The sequence below is a fragment of the Astatotilapia calliptera genome, chromosome 5 (genome assembly GCF_900246225.1).
Source record: "Astatotilapia calliptera chromosome 5, fAstCal1.2, whole genome shotgun sequence".
NCBI lineage: Eukaryota > Metazoa > Chordata > Actinopteri > Cichliformes > Cichlidae > Astatotilapia > Astatotilapia calliptera.
The window spans coordinates 10821828-10844212 of record NC_039306.1 but is presented as its reverse complement, the minus strand read 5'-3'; the positions used below and the strand labels follow the sequence as shown (position 1 = coordinate 10844212).

At 41.8% G+C, this 22385-nt stretch overlaps 2 protein-coding genes across 2 annotated transcripts in view; one reads left to right on the top strand and one right to left on the bottom strand.

Moving 5' to 3' along the window:
- fer1l4 (fer-1 like family member 4) overlaps positions 1–22385 on the top strand; it is a 36335-nt gene that overhangs the window by 7665 nt on the left and 6285 nt on the right. Inside the window, exons 4-36 of the mRNA XM_026167201.1 lie at positions 168–267; positions 359–456; positions 585–629; positions 1382–1546; positions 1661–1721; positions 2578–2709; positions 2789–2851; positions 2953–3037; positions 3118–3286; positions 4683–4860; positions 5529–5715; positions 6117–6196; positions 7044–7169; positions 7386–7452; positions 14058–14164; positions 14405–14513; positions 14811–15039; positions 15470–15602; positions 15694–15794; positions 15916–16003; positions 16091–16207; positions 16319–16471; positions 16845–17052; positions 17272–17396; positions 17727–17861; positions 19009–19182; positions 19458–19568; positions 19674–19835; positions 19974–20145; positions 20294–20406; positions 20532–20648; positions 20940–20979; positions 21270–21370. Coding sequence (XP_026022986.1) covers positions 168–267; positions 359–456; positions 585–629; positions 1382–1546; positions 1661–1721; positions 2578–2709; positions 2789–2851; positions 2953–3037; positions 3118–3286; positions 4683–4860; positions 5529–5715; positions 6117–6196; positions 7044–7169; positions 7386–7452; positions 14058–14164; positions 14405–14513; positions 14811–15039; positions 15470–15602; positions 15694–15794; positions 15916–16003; positions 16091–16207; positions 16319–16471; positions 16845–17052; positions 17272–17396; positions 17727–17861; positions 19009–19182; positions 19458–19568; positions 19674–19835; positions 19974–20145; positions 20294–20406; positions 20532–20648; positions 20940–20979; positions 21270–21370 — 4051 coding nt within the window. The remainder of the gene's footprint in view (positions 1–167; positions 268–358; positions 457–584; positions 630–1381; positions 1547–1660; positions 1722–2577; positions 2710–2788; positions 2852–2952; positions 3038–3117; positions 3287–4682; positions 4861–5528; positions 5716–6116; positions 6197–7043; positions 7170–7385; positions 7453–14057; positions 14165–14404; positions 14514–14810; positions 15040–15469; positions 15603–15693; positions 15795–15915; positions 16004–16090; positions 16208–16318; positions 16472–16844; positions 17053–17271; positions 17397–17726; positions 17862–19008; positions 19183–19457; positions 19569–19673; positions 19836–19973; positions 20146–20293; positions 20407–20531; positions 20649–20939; positions 20980–21269; positions 21371–22385) is intronic.
- On the bottom strand, positions 7636–16112 carry LOC113022121 (uncharacterized). The gene is made up of 2 exons (XM_026167191.1): positions 16082–16112; positions 7636–13665 (listed from the first exon to the last, which is right to left on the bottom strand). The coding sequence occupies exon 2, from the start codon at positions 12734–12736 to the stop codon at positions 9191–9193; it is 3546 nt and encodes a 1181-aa protein (XP_026022976.1). The 5' UTR covers positions 12737–13665; positions 16082–16112; the 3' UTR covers positions 7636–9190.

Sequence of the window (22385 nt, the reverse complement as noted above, 5' to 3'; positions counted from 1 at the left end):
GAAAATGAAGTAATGAAAAGCACCTGTGGTGTTAGAGTAGAAAGAAAAAGAAATTCAGTTTTGACATGTTTATACATTTTTACTTTCTCTATATTGACTAAATTGTATTTTTAAGCGTAAATATCAAATGCTGTTGTGCAAGTTATACTGAAAGCTTGTTTTTGTAGACTGCTTGGGAAGCTGATCATCAGCCTCCAGCATGTCGTGACTTCTGGGAGGTTGGTAGTACGGGAACCGCTCACCGATGCCAGCTACAGCCTGACTGATGTGAGGACGCACAATCACACACGGTGCTGTATGAAAGTCTGGATTTTAAATGCAAACACTTACCTCTGGTTACATCTCCTTCTTTCTGTAGATCTACATAGAGCTGGAAATTCGGTTTCATCCACTTGAAGGAACCGCAGGGACCTGGGATGGACGGGACTTTCTGAGCATAGATGAAGAAAAGGATGAGTAAGTAATATATATGCTGGACAGAAAAATCTTTTTTTTTAATCTCATCTGCAGTAAAGACCTGTTTTATGAAAGCGGCCACTGCAAGATGTTTTTAGCTTGACTAGTTTTGTTCTTTTGTTCTTCAGATCAACTCTGGTCATCAGAAATGAAGGAGCTGATGACATTGAAGGGTGAGAATTAACATCACTTACACAATCTTTAAAGTGAGCTGACACCAAAGCCGCTCTGTACATAGAGTAAAACTCTTCCTCACAGGAGTCTCCGATTCATTAATCATTCAAGCTTTTTATCAAGCAGTCAGTCTACAGTAATGTCAATTTATTTATTTTTATAGCCCGATGCATCAGGCATAAAGATTTAATGGGCTTCACATGCATAATAGCATATTAAAAATAAAACAAAAGAAAATAAATATTTAAAGAGTCACTGATATATTCAAACAAACAAACAAACAAACAAAAAAAAGCCCAAAGATACCACAAATACAAAACAAAGAAAAAGAAAAAACAAGAAAATCATCTCAGGCTTGATGATTAATTAATCTCTGCTTCCATCCACCTCGACTCCTCCCTCTGTGGAGGCCATAGGTCTATGATAACATCATCTTCCTCATGCTTTCCCCTCATCTTTCCTTCATTATTTTGAGTCACACTTTCGCTCCTTTTCATGTGTATAGAAGTGTGTATGTTAGAATGAACGTGTGACCCTATGTGTCTGCGTGCTTATCTTTGATATGTGGCTTTTATTCAAACTAGGAAACACTTTGTAAGTCAGTGTTTTTTCTTATTATTATTATTCACAAAAGTGTGGCAAGCCTCTCTGACCACGGTGTCTCACTCTAGTCCAAGCCTGTGCACTGCTGGAATAACGTTTCTGTAAATCGTGGTTGAGTTTGTCACTGTGTCTCGTATTTTCCCATCAGGCAGCGGACAATCGGCCGCCTCGATCAATTGGACAGAGAGGCTCGGCGCCTGGGGCAGAATCTGCTTCCGAGGGATGAGGAAAACGAGGATGGTGATTACGATGATTACGATGATGACGTGATGGACATGGAGGCTTCGAACATCATCTTTACGTCTCTGCTGAGGTAAATCAGGTTACCTTCTCTATGTTATACTACCTGTAGCTTATCTGAGTGAAGTTGAAATGATTACTGTCTGCTGTTTTATGTGTGTGTTTGTGCGTGCGTGTGTGCGCGCAGTCGTTGCAGGCCGCTGTCTAAAAGTTCTGTTGGAGCGATGCCCAGAGTCCAGAGCTTCCAGGTGAGTTCATGCAGCTATTTATTTCTGAGGCTGGTGTTTACAGGACAGGTTCAGGTCAGGGATGCCAAACATGCGGCACGCAGACCACAACCTGTTCTCAAGATGGGTCCAATCCAGCCAACTGCCTGGCTTTGCAAAGAGACAAACCTGTAGGAGAAGAACTTTTGAGTGTATTTTTGAATATTGGAGTTTTATATTGGAGTTAATATTTTTTATTATCTGTTTTGGTTTATTTCTTTACATACCATGAAACAAAAACACATTTCTTACAGTTTTTATGTAATGGTCTTACTCATCTGGCTACCTAGTCAACAAAATGGGATGCACATAGCCCATAAACTAAGATTTGACAACCCCAATTAAGTAATTTTTCCTCCTTACATTTGCTGGGAAAGTATTAGGAATCTTGTCCCAGGTAGCCATTAATTAAAAGATAAAGTTTGTCTACAGGATAGAGAAATGCTGCTGTAGTCAGTGAAAGAAATCTGTCAGAGTATTTCATAATTAATCAATCATACATAGAAAATATTCAGTCTTTATCAGTGGGAGAAAATGTAAAACCTGTGAAACAGTTAAAAGTCCAAAATCTGTGCCCTTCACATTGTCCAAAACACTCCAGTGGGCCAGATTTGAGTCTTTTTGTCAGGCCAATTCTCGCCCCTGTGCCTTATGTTTAACACCAACATGTGCTTTAGATAAAGTCAACAGACAGACCTGGATATCACTCAGTCCTCTATCATTACACACTATAAAGACCATAAATTTGAATTGTGTGTGTGTGTGTGTGTGTGTGTGTGTGTGTGTGTGTGTGTGTGTGTGTGTGTGTGTGTGTGTGTGTGTGTGTGTGTGTGTACAGGTAAATGTGAACATCCTCGAGGCCCAGAAGCTGGTTGGAGTGAACATCAACCCTGCAGTTTTCATCAGCGTAGGAAACCAGAAAAGACACACTGCAACTCAGAAATCCACCAACTGTCCGTTCTACAACGAGGTACAGTGGAGTGGAGATCAGAGCAGAACACAGTAGACTGCAGTAGAGTCCATCACAGTTTTTTTTTCTGTTCTTTCAGAACTTCCAGTTTGACTTCCAGGAAGCTCCACAGACTTTCCTTGATAAAGTCATAGAGATAAAGGTCAGCTCTATTAATTTTCCAATTGTCTCTCATGATGTTGCCATGGTGACATACTTGAGGGTATGGCCTAAGTGAACACCTGTGATGTTTCTTCCTCTCAGGTGTTCCACAGGCGGACTTTGGCCTTCCTGTTGACCCACATTGGAACCTTCAAGATTGACATATCTACCGTGTACAACCAGCCGGGTATAAGTACTTTTCACAGTGTGGTACTCTGATCTGACTACTGCAGTACTCACTGACCTCTTTTCTCTCTGCCTCTCCAGACCACCGCTTCTACCAGAAGTGGGCTCCTCTCACTGATCCTGCAGATACAAGGTCAGGGATCAAAGGTTATGTCAAGGCCAGCCTCAATGTGCTAATGAAGGGGGATACTCTGAGCATGCCCAGTCTGCCATCGTCCTCCTCGTCTGGAGCCACCGAAGACATTGAAAAGTCAGTTCTAATGCCGTATTGGAATCATTATTAGTCCTCATGTCTTATTCACCTTTATTTCAGACAAGATTAGTCCCTATCATTGTAAAAACAATCAATAATAATCATTACCAATAACATAAAAAACAGAAGATGTAAAGAGAACCTGTCATTTCTAGTCTGATACTTTTATTATTATGCAGCAATTTGTTTTTGTCTGAAACAAGCAGTTTTAGTTCCCTTCACACTCAACCTCCCTTTGTACATGGCCTTATTGTTGCCCCTCATAAGCAAACGGTTTGAACAGCAGGTGCGTTGGGCTTCTGTATTCACAGGAAATGATTGTATTGGCTGCACTCTGCTGCTTTCTCTGGCATCATGTCGAGTCCCAACAAGTCATCTCGCTCATCTAGCTCTTGATCCATCACAATTCAGTGATAAAATGAAAAATGTGGCAATGAGGACCTCAAGTCATTCTGTGTTTGAGTAATTCTGAGCAGTGCTGCAGGAGGAGCAGTGATTTTTGTGAATTTTAGCTTGCCATGGTATAGCAGTCCTTGGGTCAACTGAGCTAAAAACTGCCTGATATTGAGTGTTTAGACCAGTCTAAAGCCCATTTTTCCCTAAATGGAATTATTTCCACATTTGCTGACCTCATGTTTAAAACAAAATTATTTATACACCCCCTAATTTGAGTATGAAAAATACAATAGCGTCCTTGTTTAACAAAATAACACAGTCGTGAATGCAGAGATTATGACTTAACAAGGCCACCTCAGTCCTAGCAGACCCCTAAAATCAAGTGTGGGCACAAATAAATCAACACCACCTCTTATTGTTCTGGATAATTTACCTAATGGAAGCACTTAAGTATTATTAAATTCTGTTCTTTTGAATTCTTTTGGCGACAGAGAAAAACTGGACTCAGAGTGGTCACAGCTCAAAAAATTATCTTTATTTTACATTTCCGGAAATGGAGACCTGAACACACAAACACACAAGCTCAGGTCTGAAAGCATTAGAAGCCAGCACGGTTATATAGTTCTGCTGCACGTCACACAAACATAGTTTCGATATAAACAACTCCTTCTGTGTTTCTAGTTTCGCCTTTTCTGTCTAGTTTCCTGTGATTTATTAATATGTCTCTGCACTAAACTTCCCCTTTCTTTACTTCAGGATTCACTGTGTTTAGATGACGTGATGAGATGGGGTCGTCTGTCTTACTAGTAATTTTGCTCTTTATTCTAAAGGTTCCAGTTTGCTAACTTTTGTCATGAGTTCAACCACTAAACTTATGGGCGCATCAAATCTCAGCAAAACAAAAATGCAGATCTCGTTGTGAACTATTGAATCTGAGATTGATAAAAACATACAGCACACATCATCAGTGGGTTGTGATATTGTGTTTTTCCTGCAGGAACTTGCTGCTTCCTCGTGGTATGCCTTCTGAGCGCCCCTGGGCTCGGTTCCGTGTCCGGATCTACAGGGCCGAGGGTTTGCCCACCATGGAGGCGGGGCTAATGGCCTTTGTGTCTGTCACTGACAGGACTGTATTCATTGACCCCTATGTGAAGGTGACCTTCGCTGGCCAACAGGTACTCAGATATATAAATGTACAAATGTTGTTTGTGGTCTGAGTGCTGGTTCAGAAGCATTGCTGAAACAAATTTTCCTGCATTTCAACTTGTGTACCAAACTTTGGTTTCTGCTATTGTCACATCTGCAAGAAAAACACAAACAGGATGTTCACAGCTTTATAATATTCATAGGTCAGTCCTAGAATTGCATTAAACTTTTTGTGCTCATTTTCAACTCTGTTTAGTTTTGCTAGAGTAGCTTCAGAGATTAAAATCATCCTTACCTACATTTTAATGGGCTTGCTTAGCTCCTCCCCCTTCAACCCAACTTTTTTCTAATTAGTTCACCTCCACAAACAGAAGGTCTGGACAGGCTGCAGGTTGGGCTTTCATACTGACAGCCTAATCTTGACCACATTAGGGATGTTCCTTCTGACTGAATAAATACAGAACCAGGAGTAGAAAGAACTGTCTGATAGTGAATGTTTACAGCAGTCTAAGGCCTCCTTTCAGCTTGAAGGGTTTACTTGTACATACACTGACATCACTATCTGAATTGTTGGCCATGTATCATATATCACAGAAAATATCGGAAAGCAGAATAGGCTGTTTTTAAGTTGTTTTGCTTTTGATAACAATGTTTGGAGTTGTCACATTTCATAATCTTTTTGTGTGTCTGCTTTCAGGGGGAAACATCTGTCGCCACTGCCACCAACTGCCCAGTTTGGAACGAGGAGATCTCCTTCATTGAACAGTTTCCTCCTCTGGCTCAGCGAATCAAAGTTCAGATTCTTGATGACTCTAAGATGGGCGACATCGCTTTGGCAACTCACTTTCTTGACTTGCAGCAGATCTCTGACCCCACCAGGAATGGTGTGACCCCAGATTTACACTGTCTTAATAAAACAATGCATAATGTTTTTTTTCCTTAATTCTATTAAAAAATGATGAAAAACTTGAAAATCAAATCTTAATCTGCAAAGATAACCGAGTATTTGTCACTTTAACACTTCCTGCTCACTTGTGGTAGGAACAAAGCTTCAAGGAAGCTGTGATCAATGATTAAAAATTGTATTATTGGTAAACTGAAAAGTTTTAAGCAAAGCAATAAGTATTGACAAAATTTTGTTTTTGTCCCTTTTAAATACAGCCAACGTTACATGTTTGGCATACCGACATTATTTGAAAAACGTTATTTTGAAAAATGTATTATGCTAAAATGTATTATACCATTAATTGAAACAGTAGAATTTCTGTCCCTCCTTTATCTGCAGGATTTAACCCCACCTTTGGCCCAAGCTGGGTTAACCTTTATGGATCTCCTCAGAACTCCACCCTTGGAGATGTCCACCAGGTAATCTACACCCAGCAAACCAGCATTAAGAAAGGCAGTATTTTGCTCTCTATCTGAAAATAGGATGGAGATGAATATTTGTTGTTTGCCTCATTCAGCAAGTTTAGTTTAGCACAAAGACTAAAAAAGATGGTAAGAGTTCTTCTGGCTTTATCTAAATATATATATATATAAAAAATCTCCTCTACTATCCAAAGTCCCCCCAGAACTAACAATTGTGTTGTCCTTAGACAGAATAATATTGGCTACTTTCAACTACTGACAGTGTGTACGCTAAGCTAATGTAACCTAATCAGCTGCTGTTTAAAAACTTCCAGGCATCTTGTGGAGTCATCCGCAGGAATAATATGTAGCCTTTGCAGGATTAAAATAATCGTAACTAGAGGACTTCACGATAATTTGTAACATAAAAACATCACTGCTTTCACAATGCTACTTGGAAGGAGAAGAATATTACTATGTTGGGAATCTAAAAACCCGCCCAATGTGTCCCTGTGGTTTGGCAACCTCAATTAATTCAATTACAAATAATAAAATACAATCTCTGAGGGTTCAGGGACAAATTCAGTGCTAACATACCTACATTGCTTAAGACTTCAAAACTTGCCCACCTAGCAGCCCTATCACATTAACATTTGTGTGTTTTATGTGTACATGTGAACTATAGCATGCAGGTCACGGCTTCAGCAGTAGTAAACCTATGCGAATACTCGTTTTTTTTTATGGACTGGTGTCCTACCATGTGTTCTGGGTGGGTGTTTGGTATTACTTTCCAAAGGGAATGTGGAGGGGAAAAATGTAACAATGACAATATGTATACTGATATATCTTTTGTTCACTTCTTCAGGCTTTGAATGAGGGTCTGGGCGAAGGACTGTTCTACCGTGGCCGAATCCTCCTCGCTCTCTCCATGGAGGTCTATTCTTCCTCCTCAGCCATCGCTGCAGACACAGGCTCTGCTGCCTTGGGAAAGGTACCTGAACAGCTGAAACTTCAGTATCAGTCAAAACAATTCGCAAACACTTCAGTTTATCAGCAGTATTTTCTATACGATGTTTCGCTCTAATCAGGATTTTGGATCTCAACAACAACATCATGTAATACAATGTTATTTAATTTTATTGCTGGCCTGATTTCTGCATTAATGACGTTACTAATTCATTTCTGAATCTATATTTTGCCCTTAAAGATGAAAGGAGCCCTGAGTAAGCTGGGATCGAGGAAGAAAAGGAGCAGTAAAAAAGATAAGAAGGAAGGTCAGTCTGCTGAAACTGAGAGAAAATAAACTAAAGTAATGTCTAAGCTGCCAAAGTGCATTTTTTTCAAGAAAAATTAGATCACTGGAGATGAAGGGACCTTTTCCAGTCAGTTTCAGCTCTGTGCTTTTGTGCTTGGACTCACTTTGTATGAGTCTTGATGCAGACCCCTTGTAGCGGCAACCTTCGGTCCTTCTTTGCCGCTTTTGCAGAACGTAAAGTTTCTGACTCGTGCTCTTGTTCAGTCGCTTGGATGCCTTCCGGTAGCAAAAAACGAGGCGAAGGAAAAAAGGGGCAAAACATTTATTTTCCTTACAAAACGAAAGGTACAAAACAAATGCCTCTGGCGGGAGCTCCGTTTATATTCCCTTTGTGTGGCTACAAAAAATAACATTAAAACGGCGACGGTCAGAACGGCGACGGTCAGAAAACTGTTGCTCCACGTCCTGCTTGCTTACCTAACCTTTTTTACCCACACCCCTCCGCATGCGGGCCAAATACACACCCCTTTACGACATCTACCAACACTTTACAACAACAACAGACTAATAAAGCAGGATTAATTTATGGAGCACAGCATATTATATTATAACATAAAATGATCAAGATTATAATGGAAACTTAAAGATCATGACAAATACTTAAATATGGCATGATGTAACTGAGTGAAATTATTGGCCTGGACTTGGCTCCAACATCCTGGCCCCTAATTGTTCTTGTGAGCCACAAAACAATTACTCTTATACATACATCTATATATTGTTCAGAACAACAAATCAAACCTTTCAGATAACGAACAGACAAATATACAAAGTACTTTAACTGCTCATATGGCACATTAATGTCCTTATTCCAACAGAAACTTCATTTTGTCTTGTTACAGCAGGAACTCTTCTTAAGCTGGAACATGTCTTCGCGGATGCGTGTATGTGTGTATGTTGGGGAGATTAGGGAATGGAGTCAGAGGTTCAAGCACATGACTCGCCGTAGGAGACCAGCCTTTACCGCTGTCTCTTGAGTAATATGTAAAAGGGGCGCTACATATCACACTCTAGCAGCACACAAAGCTTCGCCACAGGTCGTAGGAGAATGTTTTTGCTGGTTTTCACCTTGGCTTGACGAACCCGACCCTTGGCATCCTCAAACGTCTGAATCACTCGACCCATTAGCCATGAATTTCTCGGAGCGGAATCATCCACGACGAGAACAATATCACCTTGACTGATATTTCTTTGTGGCTGGGCCCACTTTTGTCGCCTTTGCAAGTCTGGCAGATACTCCTTGATCCACCGTGTCCAAAACAAATCCGCCAAGTACTGGACTTGCCGCCATCTACGCCTTGAGTACAAGTCGCTCCTGCTGAATACTCCAGGAGGTAGTGGAGTTTTGGCTTTCATCAAAAGCAAATGGTTTGGCGTCAAGGCCTCCAGGTCATTCGGATCGGTAGAGACTCTTGAGATAGGGCGGCTATTGATAATCGCCTCTACCTCACACAGCAGTGTGTGCAGACCCTCCTCATCAAGGATCTGCTGCTCCACAACGGAGCTGAGCACTTTGCGTATGGACCGTATCTGCCGCTCCCAAACTCCTCCAAAATGCGAGGCAGCAGGGGGGTTGAATATCCATGTGATGCCTTTAACCAACAAGGCTTCTTGAATCTTTGCATTATCCAAAGCACGCACTGCTTCCCGCAGCTCCCTCTCTGCACTTACCAAGTTTGTTCCATTGTCAGAACGCATCAACTGAACCTGTCCCTTTCAAGATCAAGCTCCTTGACTTCTTTAGCCCTGTCATCCTCAGGTATAGACGCAAGCACCGCTCTGCTGTTGGAAATCCACTTAGTGAGCTTGAAACCTCCTGCAGCGCACAAAGCCCTGAGGTCCCGAATCAGTGAGATTGCCTGCTCTTCAGTGCTGACAGACTTCAGGCAATCATCCACATAAAAGTTCCTTAGAACAGTGTTCGTTGCAACATGGTTGAACCTCGCCTGATTGTCCTCAGCACACCTTTGCAGCGCGTAGCATGCACAGCTTGGTGAAGAAGTTGCACCGAACAAGTGAACTACCATCCTGTATTCCTTGAGGCCTTTACCAAGATCTCCCTGTGGCCACCACAAGAATCTCAACAGATCAGCATCTTCATCGGGAACCCTGACTTGATGAAACATGCCTTCAATATCAGACATGAAGGCAACTGGTTCCTGCCTGAACCTCATTAAAACACCTATGAGGGAATTGGTTAAGTCTGGCCCCTGCAACAGCTGGGAGTTCAGTGACATGCCTTGATACGTGGATGCACAGTCAAATACCACTCTCAACTTGTGCTTGGTTGGGTGGTAGACCCCATGATGCGGGAGATACCATATTCTGCTACCACTTTTACAAGTTTCTGCCACAGGAACTTCTTCGGCATAGCCCCTTTCCAGTGTCTCTGTCATAAACTTTGTGTACTCTTGATGAAACTCACTGTCTCTTAACAGCCTCCGTTTCAGGCCTTCTGCTCTTTGTACCGCCACAACACGGTTGTTTGGAAATGCAGCCCCCTTGTTCTTTAAAGGAAGGCCAATGATGTAGTGACCATGAACCTGCTTCACTGACAGTGACACAGACTCCATAAATTGTCTGTCTCTGGCTGACATTTCCATTTTCTCAGATAACTCATGCTCAGGGAAGTCGTACTTCATTTGCTGCTGCGAGAGCTCCTCTAGCTTTGTCACCGATATCCTGTTCACCATCACCGGTGGCCACTCAACAGCTCCTTGAGCAATACCCTCTTCTCTTAGCAGAGGTCCATTAATCGTCCAGCCTAGTGCAGTTTTTACAGCATATGGGCCGTTGCCCTCACTGTTGATAACCTTCCAGGGCTCAAGCGCCTTTGGTACATTCGTGCCTATTAACATACCAATTTTTCCATCAATCTGCTTGAGCTGAACCTCCTTCAAATAAGGCCATCTGTCCACATCACTTTGTTGTGGAATGTTCTCCTTTGTTACTGGAATCTCTGCCTGTGTGAAAACCTGGGGAATCTTCAAAAAGTTGTCCTCATCCAAACCACTGACCTCGAGACCCTTAACGACATGAGTACTGATTGTCGCTTCGTTTCCCATAGTGCGGAGCAGAATGTTGGACTTTTTTCCTGTGACCTGTAAATCCTTCATCAGCTCATCTGTACAAAAGGTTCCAGTGCTTCCTGGGTCTAAGAACGCGTATGATTCAACTGTTGTGTTGCTCCTTGAACATCTGACCTTCACAGGCACAATTGAGAGTGCACAGACTGCTTTGCCAGCCCCGGTACAACCGCATGTTTCACTGCCTGCTGCTGGAGAAAAACTTGCTGCTGGTTCTCTGATACTTTTACTGTCACTATCAGGAGAAGAGTACTGCTCCTTATGCAGAATGGTGGGATGTTTCTGAGAACAAGTCTCACACGTGTGTCTTTGCTGGCAGCCTTTGCTCAGATGCCCCTGTGACAGGCAACCAAAACACAAGCTCTTTGATTTGAGGAAATCAAGCCTTTCTCTGTGAGGCTTTTGCTTGAGAAGTCTGCAGGTACTGAGGTTATGCCCTCCCTTATGACAGAAAAGACACTGTCTTCCACCTGTAGGGCCTATATTTTCCCTTTCCCTCTTTGTCTGCTCTGCACTGTTTAATACAGGTGCTGTATTAGTAGCAAAGATGCTTTCCCTCTCCTTGAATTTCAGAGCATTCTCTCTGCACACCTTTGCTTTGCCCTTGTCTCTAGACAAAGTGGTGTCCTGAATGTTACCAAATAATGGGTGAGAAGCGATCTTTGCCTGCTTCTCTACAAAACTGACCAGATCAGCGAATCTAGCTCTCATTGCTGTACGTTCTTGAATGTCACAGGCGAAACCCCTCCACCTTTCCCTTAATTTAAAAGGAAGCTTGGAGATGACTGTTCTCATATTAGTAGGGCTATCCATCTCCTCAATGTACTCCATGCTGTCTACTGTGTTACAGCAACTAGTGAGGAACATAGCAAACTCCGTCAGTGCATCACCATCCTCTGGCTTGATTACAGGCCATTTTAGAGCTCTTTCAATGTAGGCTGAGGCAATAGTATATTCATCCCCGAAATGCTTGCGCAGAAGCCTCTTAGCTTCAGCGTAGCCCCTGTCAGGATACATGTGCGAACAGCTACGAACAAGAACCTTGGGTCTCCCTTGGGTGAACTGCTCCAGGAAGCGCAACCTATCTCTATTGCTGTCTGTCCTTTCCTCAATCCCATGCTCGAACGCTTTCATAAAAAACCCAAACTCCAGTGGATCCCCACTGAATACTGGAACATCCAAAGGAGGGAGAGTGGATGCTTTCTGTTGTTTTACTAGGAGCTCTGTAATCTCATTTTGTCGCTTCATGACATCCAACAAGTCTTTAACATCAGCCATCCTGCCTTGACTAGTAATAGACTGGCTATTATCCTTCTTATTCAATGGATGAGGAAGCCTGCTACTCCTTTCTGAGCCCTGCATTACCTCCGACTCACATTCTCGACCGACATCTCCATGTTCTGGCTGAACCAAACCAAAACTGGCCCCAATACTTTGGCCCGGAGCTCTTTGGCAGGTAGCCAGTTTGTTGACCAAGTCAGCAGAAGTGTTATGGGCTGGCTCCTTCACAGTCAGCACCTCAAGCTTTGCGTTAGCTGCAGCAATAGCTGTTTGCAACTCCCATTCCTCCCTTTTTGCCTTAAGAACAGCTTCTTGTCTGTCAATCTCCATCTTTTGCTTTAATGCCTCAGCACGTGCTACCAGAGCAGCCCTCTCTGCCTCAATCTTTAGCCTGGCAGAATATGTGGTCGAAGACACAACAGAAGAGGTTCGACTGCTTCGATGTGCTTTACTGCGTCTGGACGAAATTGCTGAAGCACTGTCTGCAGGCTCAACTTCAGCATCAACCATTCTTGCTTCATCTGCTTGCATTTCCACTCGTTTTAACCATCTCTCTACTTTCTCCACAAAACTTCTCAAATAGCTAGCCTTTGGCTCATACCACTGTGTCTGATCATGAAGAAGTTCCGACTCAGTCAAGTGATTTTTAACTGCATCGTTGTTTTCACAAAACTCAATATATATTTTTGAGAAGTCAGTGGCTAATTTAACAGCCACTTCCTCAAAATTGCCGTCATCTTCCATAAGCTCCTCAATCTCTTTTATCTTTCTAGTAAGGTAACCCAACTTGGTTTTCCTTGTCACTTTAAGATGCTGAAGCTTTTCCTCTTGTGCTTTAAAAGTTGGCTTGGAAACTCTTTTTTCCTGCTGCTCCATATTAATTGCGCTGGCATAAACCTTTCAATGCAATTAATCCTTTACACAGGCCATGTACCACTTAACCATACAGGAATTTTCACAAACCGTAAAGCAGGCACAGCCTCTTACTTTTCAGATGCGGGGTTTTCTTACTGCCGAAAGGATCCGGAAAACACGGGAAGACTTAAGCGCATCCTCTTTCACGTCCCGTTTTCCGTTGTCCCTTGCCGCGCCGCGGGCCGATTAACTCTGTGCGCCGGTGACGCGTGCGTAATCCTCTCACTTTCGGAGCAGTTTTCTGACTAAATGTAGCGGCAACCTTCGGTCCTTCTTTGCCGCTTCTGCAGAACGTAAAGTTTCTGACTCGTGCTCTTGTTCAGTCGCTTGGATGCCTTCCGGTAGCAAAAAACGAGGCGAAGGAAAAAAGGGGCAAAACATTTATTTTCCTTACAAAACGAAAGGTACAAAACAAATGCCTCTGGCGGGAGCTCCGTTTATATTCCCTTTGTGTGGCTACAAAAAATAACATTAAAACGGCGACGGTCAGAACGGCGACGGTCAGAAAACTGTTGCTCCACGTCCTGCTTGCTTACCTAACCTTTTTTACCCACACCCCTCCGCATGCGGGCCAAATACACACCCCTTTACGACATCTACCAACACTTTACAACAACAACAGACTAATAAAGCAGGATTAATTTATGGAGCACAGCATATTATATTATAACATAAAATGATCAAGATTATAATGGAAACTTAAAGATCATGACAAATACTTAAATATGGCATGATGTAACTGAGTGAAATTATTGGCCTGGACTTGGCTCCAACACCCCTAGTTCCTCCTCTGACTGATTCACCTTCCAGCGTCTTGTTACCGATTGGCTCACCCATCTCATAACCAAAAGATCTGGACAGCAGGTGATTGGGACAGCAAAGCTGTGCACCTGACATGACCATAGAAGGGTTATTTACTTTCTTTGACATCATACAGATTCAACAGTTGAAAAAAAGTGCATTTAGCACAGTCTGAAGCCTGAGAAAAAAAAACCAGGACTTTATGACCTCCCCCAGTGGCAACTTAATGAGTTTGAAGTAAGAGGAAGTGAATTCAGTTGTGGTGAACGAGAAGAAATTTTGGGGGCAAAACTGTTTCACTGATATTCTCAGACTTCTTTGAAAGCTGAGCTGAAACAAAATGTTTGATCTTTTAACACAATATGTTTTCCTTCATTTACTCTGGATAATCGAAGCCAATGACAAAAAGTATAGTTAGGATAAAAAAATAGGTTAACTGTACAGAATAAAGGAATCCACTTGTTTTGCTTCCTTCTTGTAGCAGCAGCATCTCAGGCTGCTAGTGGACCTGATGAGTCAGGGGAGGCGAGTGTTGAGGTACCAGAGGCTGCGACTGTGGATGTCGAGGAGATCCACCCTCTCCCAGAGGTGAGTACCAATTATACTGTGATAGCTGAGAATATTTAAAAAAAAATATATATATACATATTTTTTATTCTGTTTTCAACACTGAGATCAAATTTGATCTTTTCTCATTGTTTTGTTTCTGCTCTTCCCTTCTCTGCATACGTAGAGAAATGAACGACACACTATACATGATTTTTTTAAATTTCTAAATTGTTGGGAATTTTCTGCTCATCACTTAAGGGAAGTTATTTTCCTCCTCAGGGTCTCCTGGGACAGAAGGAGGAGTTTCTGCTGTTTGCATCTCTGTTTGAAGTCACAATGATGGAACCATCTGTAGGAACCAAACCAATAACCTTTGAACTCTCCATAGGTAAATGTGGTGGTCAGTTTGCAGGATATGGGAACTGCTGGTTTAGTCACTGTGGGTCAACAGTTAGATATTATCTTCACTGATAGCTTATCTGATTATTATTTTCTTAGTAAATTGTTGATATCAGAGATTGAGTCAAATCCTGTAAATTGATAGCTAGACGGACCTTCTGTGGTTGTGAGGAAGAAACCACAGATTGCAGTGGCCGCTCTGGTTTTCGCTGCCTGGGGCTCAAATTTCACATTTTATTTGCAATGGTGAATCCTTGAACTCCAGGTACTGATGTGTTTTTCCCAGGGAATTATGGGAAAGCAGTACAGGTTAGGAAGTCAAAGAAGAAGCAGAGCAAGGAGGATCTGAGAAGGAGCAGGGAAGAGCTGAGGAGCAGCAGAGAGGATCTGAGCGAGGAGACTCGGAATCTGCTGGATTCAGAGGACGAGCTGGACCGAGAGGAGGTTCAAAGTCCTGAACCTGAGAACAGATCTGTGTCTGCTGCCATGAGGCCCCAACCCACCGAGTACAGCAGGTAACCTCTGCCCCCTTTAGATTACTAGGACACGGTTCATCACAATTTTCTAACCTTAACTCAAGATAACTTAAGAACATCAAAAATGATTTCTGTTTGGAAAAAGTCTTCCCATCGTTTGTCCATCCCTGGGCAGAAGCTCTGCATTAGACAACTTTCTGCAGAAATAAATTAATCACATTGTGATGACACTTCTGATAAATATTGTAGAGTTCATTCTTCAAATACTATAACCCATGCAGCCCATTAACTGAATTAACCAATGAACAGTGTTGATAGAAGATGCATGTGACCTATGTAATTCTCTGTCATCTCACGTCTTCAAATGATAACCCCGTGTCTTTTCCAATACTTCGATTGCCTGTTTAAGGAGATTTTTTTTTTATATGTGGCCCTAACATAACTTTCATTATGTCTTTTGGCCTCTAAGGTCTTTCCAGTGTCTCCAACTTCATCCCCCATTAGTGAAATCGAAGCCTTGTTTGTTTGTCTGGAGTCAGTTTGAAGACCACAGCTTTCGTCTCTATCAGGCTAACTGGCTGAGCAAGATGGCAGACAGGCTGGTGAGACTCGATGGATTTCCAATTTCAAAAATGAAATTATATATATTTTAAGTTATGCATACAGCGCCATCCGTGCTCTCTCTACTTTTAGGAGATTGGTCTCGATGAGGTGGAAAAACTTTTGAGGAGGCCGAGGAGTAAAGCGAAGCAGCGACTGGACGAGGTGCTGCTGGAGCTCGTGGTCTCCTGCAAGTCAGTGTCCTCCTTCTGAAAGCTGTATTAGAAATGATTCAGTTTAGTTTGTTCTGATCTAACTTTATTTGTCTTTTGGTCTTTTCACTTTTCTAATGTTCTCCCTTCTTTCTCTCTGCAGACAGTTCAGTGCTTTCTCTGAAAAGAGATCTCAGTCGCGTCCCAACAACCTCGATAAATGCAGAAGGAACTTCATCAAGAAGAATTTGGTGAGTCTGTTCTCATGTCCTTCCTTTACCCATCACCATCTACCTGCCTGTTTCTCTCTGCCTGATTGAATGTCTTACTTTGTCCAGATCCTGCTGGCCAGGCAAGCAGTCAGGGCCAGGCGAAGGATTACAAGACGGACTGCCAAACAGCGGCTAATGGAGAGCAAGAGATTCCTCAAGAAGCTCCGCCTACTGGCTGTAGAGGTCAGAGTTCAAAGAGTGTGACTGATAGTCACCAAAAAGATGTTAGAAAATCGCTTTATGTACAATATGTTGCAAGTCTGACATCTACTGCCCACGCTGTGCTCTCTTCAGCCCCAGAGTACCATCCCAGATGCTTTCATATGGCTACTGAGTGGAAACAAGCGACTAGCTTACGTCAGGATCCCGGCCTACTCCATCCTGTTTTCATTGGTGGAGGAGCAGAGGGGGCGGGACTGTGGCAAAGTCAGCACTCTTTACATGAAGGTAACCATTCCGTCTCTAGTCATCAGTGAAACCCATGATAATTTGCTTTAGTTAAATCCAGCACTGGTAATACCATTAGGGGCAGTTTGTTTTGAAATAAATTCATAAATCAATGAAACCACACAAATCTGTCAAAACTTATAATATTAACAATATAGGTGCGATAAAAAAATAATATAGCAATGATAACATGACAGTAATAATTATGACAAGTCAAAGAACTTTTGTAGAGGTCCATTCTCACAACGGATGAATAAAGTTTGTTTTTACAACAGTGATCTGATAACAACACAGATAATTCATCTCCTCTCATGGTCACGCTCTAAAAACTGATGTTTCCCATTTCATCCCATTTATCTGTCTGTCCTTTTAGTCTCCGGGAGGTCCAGCAAGTGAGATCTTTGTGAAACTTGAGGTCTACCTGTGGCTTGGTCTTACCAAGTACAGCAAAGAGGTCATCAGTTGCCTGCCTGAGGACTTTGTGCCAGTTTATGCGGAGGACATAGGAGAGGGGGAGGAGCAGAGGGGGCTTGTTGATACGGGTGGAAGGAGGAAGCTTCCTCTCGGACTGTCCTGCCAAGGTGAGTCAGCTGAAACGTCTGTGTGTTGGTGGAAGCTTAGCATCGAGGTGAAAAAAATAATCTTATTAGAGAACTAGAGTTTGCAAACATTTAAAGTTCCCTGCAATAAATTGATAAATTTGTACTTCTACATAAAAGCCTTGTAGTTTCTTTTATTTTGACTTGTTGATCGTACAGTTTCAGCTGTTTGTTCATGTTGGTTTTGTTCTTTCTCCACAGACCGCAGGTACTACCAGCTACGATGTCACCTGTACCAGGGGCGTGGCTTGATGGCTGCAGATGATGATGGCCTGTCAGACCCCTTTGCCAGGGTGGTCTTCACCACTCACTGCCAGGTCACAAGGGTAGGTACAGCAGGTTTAACAGTTGTAAGTGCAATGTTTCAAACGTTCCACATTTGAAACATTGAATCGGCAAAATAAAGTAATCATTGAGGCTAAAATGAGCTAAAGTGAGAATTAAGATAAGATAAGATAAGATAAGATAAGATAACCTTTATTAGTCCCACACGTGGGAAATTAAGGGTGACAAAAAATGATAATCATTATTGGGTCTCTCTTTACATTTACCTGCCACTAAAGTCATCTGTTGGTCTGTTTCTTTTTTAACATACTATCATGGGATCTTTTATCAGAGCTCGTAAACTTTGCACCTACTGTTTTTGATATGTACAGATGTTGCCAGACACACTCTCTCCTGCCTGGTGTGAGTGCTTGGTGTTCGACAGAGTTCTGCTAGAGGGAACGAGAGAGGATCTCCAACAGGATCCGCCCCTCATCATCATCAACATCTACGACTATGATGCTGTGGTAATGTTATTTTTTTCGTTGTTATATTATTATAAAATGTTATTATAAAATAATGCGCTTCATTTTTTTAAAATAGAAAATATTATCTCACACTTAGTGAGAACTTTAGTTTATAAGTTTATAACGGATTCATATACTAATTTCCAGCTCCACATATATATACTTGGACTGTACTAAAGTAGCTTTGCATGATAAACAGTTCAAAATAAGTGTTATTTCTCTTATATTTCACCTTGTTGGAGCCCCCCAGCTCATCTGCTGTCTGACACAAATCTTCCCTCTCACTTAAAGCCACTTTTATACTGCTTGTCTGCTTGTCTCATAAACAGAAGAGTGATAGCTTTTGTCCAAGAGTAGACAAAACTGTTTGACATTAGGCACTTATAGTAGTTTAGCTCACAGGGATTAAGTTCTAAACACTTTGGTTGTCTGTAACTGGAACATCCAACACTGTGTCAGTATTTAAAATAAGGACAGACATAGCAGGTATCCTTTAGCAATCTAGTAGGTGAGAGCTAAATGTGTTTCTGCAGTTGTAATCAGAACTGAACAGCTTTCATAAGTGTTTTTTTAATGAATGGAATCAACAGATTTTCCCTATTTAGACTCTTAGTGGCTCACTGTCATTTTTGCACAGTGAATACCATTTGATTTATCCAGAGGAAGAAGGTGGAAGAGGACCTGTTAGGGTGGAGGTATACACTGCAGAAGAAACGTGAAAGACAGTAGAAGCGAGACAGAATATATGTGGAAAGGTGAAGATGGAATGAGTAAAGGTAGTGAAGATGAATGGCTTTAAAAGGAGTCAATGATCCAAAACAATGAAGAGAGCGCAAGCAGGGTGGAGTGGGTCGAGTAAGCGTCAGGGGTGATTTGTCACATAAGGACAGCAGCAAGAGTGAAAGGAAAGGTTTACAAGGTGGTAGTGAGAACCGTGCTATCATGTTGGAAATGATAGCACCGGCTGGTAGAGAGAGGAAGACGCTACGGATAGGGTGAGATCGAGGAAGATGTTCTGCTATGTCAACCTCATATGGGAGCAGATTTTTTTAATGAAATGTTTTAGTATTTGCCACATCGTCGACTTATTATTAAGTGATGTCATAATAGCTATTGTGTGTGTGTGTGTGTGTGTGTGTGTGCGCAGGGTGGTCCGAAGCCTCTGGGTCGAGCTTTTGCTGAGCCTGAGTTTAAAACCGTGGAGCAGTTGTATGAAAAGCCCCGCCTCCGTTTCTTTGATGTTAACATGGGGAGGGTCTCCGCTGGAGAGCTGCTGGCTGCCTTTGAACTCATCGAGTTGGACTACTCTGGGTTTGGAGAGGTAACGACTGTCAGCCAGTCACAATCTTAAAAAAAGTTCATATTTAAAGTGAGGAATCTGGAGTAACAGTCTTTTTTGTTTCTAATCTGATAGAAGATCTGATGACAAATCTCAATGAATTTGGTTAATAAAATTAAAGAGGAAAAAAGAAAACATGGTCGCAGCAACTAAGTTTCGTTTTCTTTTAAATCAGAAACGTCCTTTTACATAGAGACACAGGTGGTGTGTCTGAACTGATCAAACATAGTGAATACCAAAAACATTTCCCCCTGCAGCCCACTCTCCCCAGCCACGTGGACCCGCAGGAACTGAACTACGATGAAGAGCACAATTTTTACCTGATCCCTGAAGGAGTGCGACCTGTGCTGAAGACTTTCAGGATTGAGGTCAGGCACACATGGACACACAAAGTTTGTTGATGTGACGCAGATGGATAATGTGGACTTTTGGCTTATAGGGCGAGATCTGTGTCTTTGTTTGTGTGCGTTCAGGTGCTGTTCTGGGGTCTGCGGGACCTGAAGCGAGTGCACCTCTTTGAGGTGGAGCACCCTCAGGTGAAGATCGAGTGTGCAGGACGACAACTGGAGTCTGAGGAGATTGAAAGCTACAAGACTAACCCAAACTTCAAAGAGGTGGTCCACTACATGGATGTGGTGAGTTACTAGTTAAGGATGCTAAAGAGAACAATTCTGGTATAAAGAAAAGCAGAATTGTACAAATTCCGAACAGGTGCAAAAATGTAAAATTTCATTTCCTGTCCTGTTTCCTCTTCCTGCTTGTGGTCTGATTAGGAGCTGCCGGAGGAGTTGTACCTGCATCCTCCTCTCACAGTGTTTGTGGTAGAGCATCGAGCGTTTGGCCACCTTGCTCTGGTCGGGTCCCATGTGGTTCAGAACCTCATGGACTACGGCCCGCGTGAGGTTGCTGGGGAGCCAGAGGAGGAAGAGGAGCCCAAGCCAAAAGGTAAGACCTGCAAAATTAGTCTAATGTTGCTCTCTGAAGCTGTTTGCTGAGAATGCAAGCGAGTAACTCGTACTACTCATTTGTTTCCACAAGGTTTCAATAGACAGTTTTCTCAGCATCCTCCAAAAGTTTTTGTGTGTCTTTTCAGCGAAGAAGAGTTCAATGAAGATGGACCCTCTGATGTCAGTGAGGAGTATGGGACTCAGCAACCTTTCAGTCAAACAGTCCAAGATTCCCATCAACCCCTTAAAGCTGGTTAATGTATGTGTGTTAATCTCCCACTCACTTTGCGCTGGGTGTTAAAAACTAGGAACTAGAAAGGTTCAGACATATTTCAAATCAAATTTCAACCATCCACATTTTAAAAATATTTTTAATGTCTTTAGGCACCCCTGAAAAAAATTAGAAATAAGGAGGAGGAGCTAGAGGAGGAGGTGCCTGAGAAGGAGGAGTTAGACTGGTGGTCGAAATACTACGCCTCACTGGAGGAGCTCGAGAAGCAGGTGAGACACTAATTTACCTGTGTACCTGTTAATTTTCCTCATGGACAAAAAGGTTAAATGTTGATATAAATTTCAAACAGAGCCGTGGATACATGTGAGGCTTCAATAATATAATACCTTAAGAATCAATGAAATTCTGCTTAATTAAGACTTTCAACAAGAGACCTTATGTTTAAATAATTTCTTTCCACCGAACATGTGCAAATATATGTGCTTAAGCTTATGAGAAATAAATAATCTCACTAATTAGGACATTTTTCAGTCGTCCTAATGTTCTGATCCCATCTGCAGGCTGCTGAGATTCTGGAGATGGAGGAACAAGCCGAAACCGGTACAGTTAAACGGCTAAATTTAGTTCAAATAATCTGTATTATTTTATATTATTAAATATCAACAACATATCATCTGATTATTTACAAGGATCGTATGTTTAACAGAAAACACATTCTGACATAAAATCTTCTAAAACATGATTTTATTCTGCAGCATTAGGCGTCCCAATCCAGAAAAAATCCCAACAGTCCAAATGTCTAAATATAAAATGTTGATAGATATATAACAGAGAAAGCACGTGTGTGTGCCCATGTGTGTGTGTTTAATAAAATGTTCTTCTTTGCTCAGAGGGAGTAAATCTAACCATGGCGAACATTGAAGAGGAAGAGGAGGAAGCCGTGCTTGTGGAGGCTGAGCCTCCCAAACGCAAAAAGATTGCAACACTAAAGGTGTGACTTCACAATCGATCCCCAGCCTGAAGCAGCTGATCCATAATCATAATCTTATGGCCACATTACTAAAAGGAGTCTTTAGGATTCTCTCAGAAAAACAATTACAAACTGTTTTGGTCCCACACTGATATGTTAACTGTGAAGTTGTGAACTTGGAGACCTCCATTCACTTGGATTGATCCATCCATCCATCCATCCATCCATTCATTCATTCTCTTCCACTTATCTAGTTCAGGGTTGCAGCGGGCTGGAGCCTATCCGAGCTGTCTTAGGGCAAGGCAACCTGTCCAGGATGTCGCCAGTCTGTCGCAGGACTAACACATATTCAGGCAATTTCATAAAATCAAAAACTCGTCATAAACATCTTTTTTACTTTAACTGTTAATAAGGTGTCTAAACTCAAGCCCACATATTATATTTTGGCTATATTGGGTTTTAGAAAAACACATCTGTGCATTTAAACGCTTACAACAAATACAAAATCCAGAGAACTCACTGTAAGCTTCTAGAAAAATAAAAACACAGGAACATTTGCAAAGCTTTTAGGGTTCCCCAGTTCCCAACCTTATCAATCAATCAATCAATCAATCAATCAATCAATCAATCAATCAATCAATCAATCAATCAATCAATCCTTTATTTGTCACATGCAAAGTTTGCACCTGAAGTGAAATTTGGGTAGAAATGTTAAATCAGTTGAAAGTACTAGAAGTTGTGAGTCAATCCACATAGACGTCATTGTTAAAATACTGTTAGCATAAAAAATTACATGTTTACAGGCAGTTTAAAAGGATTAGGATTCAACTTTATTGTCATTACACAAGTATAAATAGAGGGTAACAAAATACAGTCAAACAAAAAAACAAAAAAGTATAATAATCTGGCCCTTTAAAATAACTGCAAATACAACAAAAGGATTGCATTATATTAATGCTTAAAGCAATGCATTATTACAGAAAAGGCCCCTTTGAGTGATTCATGCGCAGCTGTAGCTGGCATCGTTCTGCAAGGC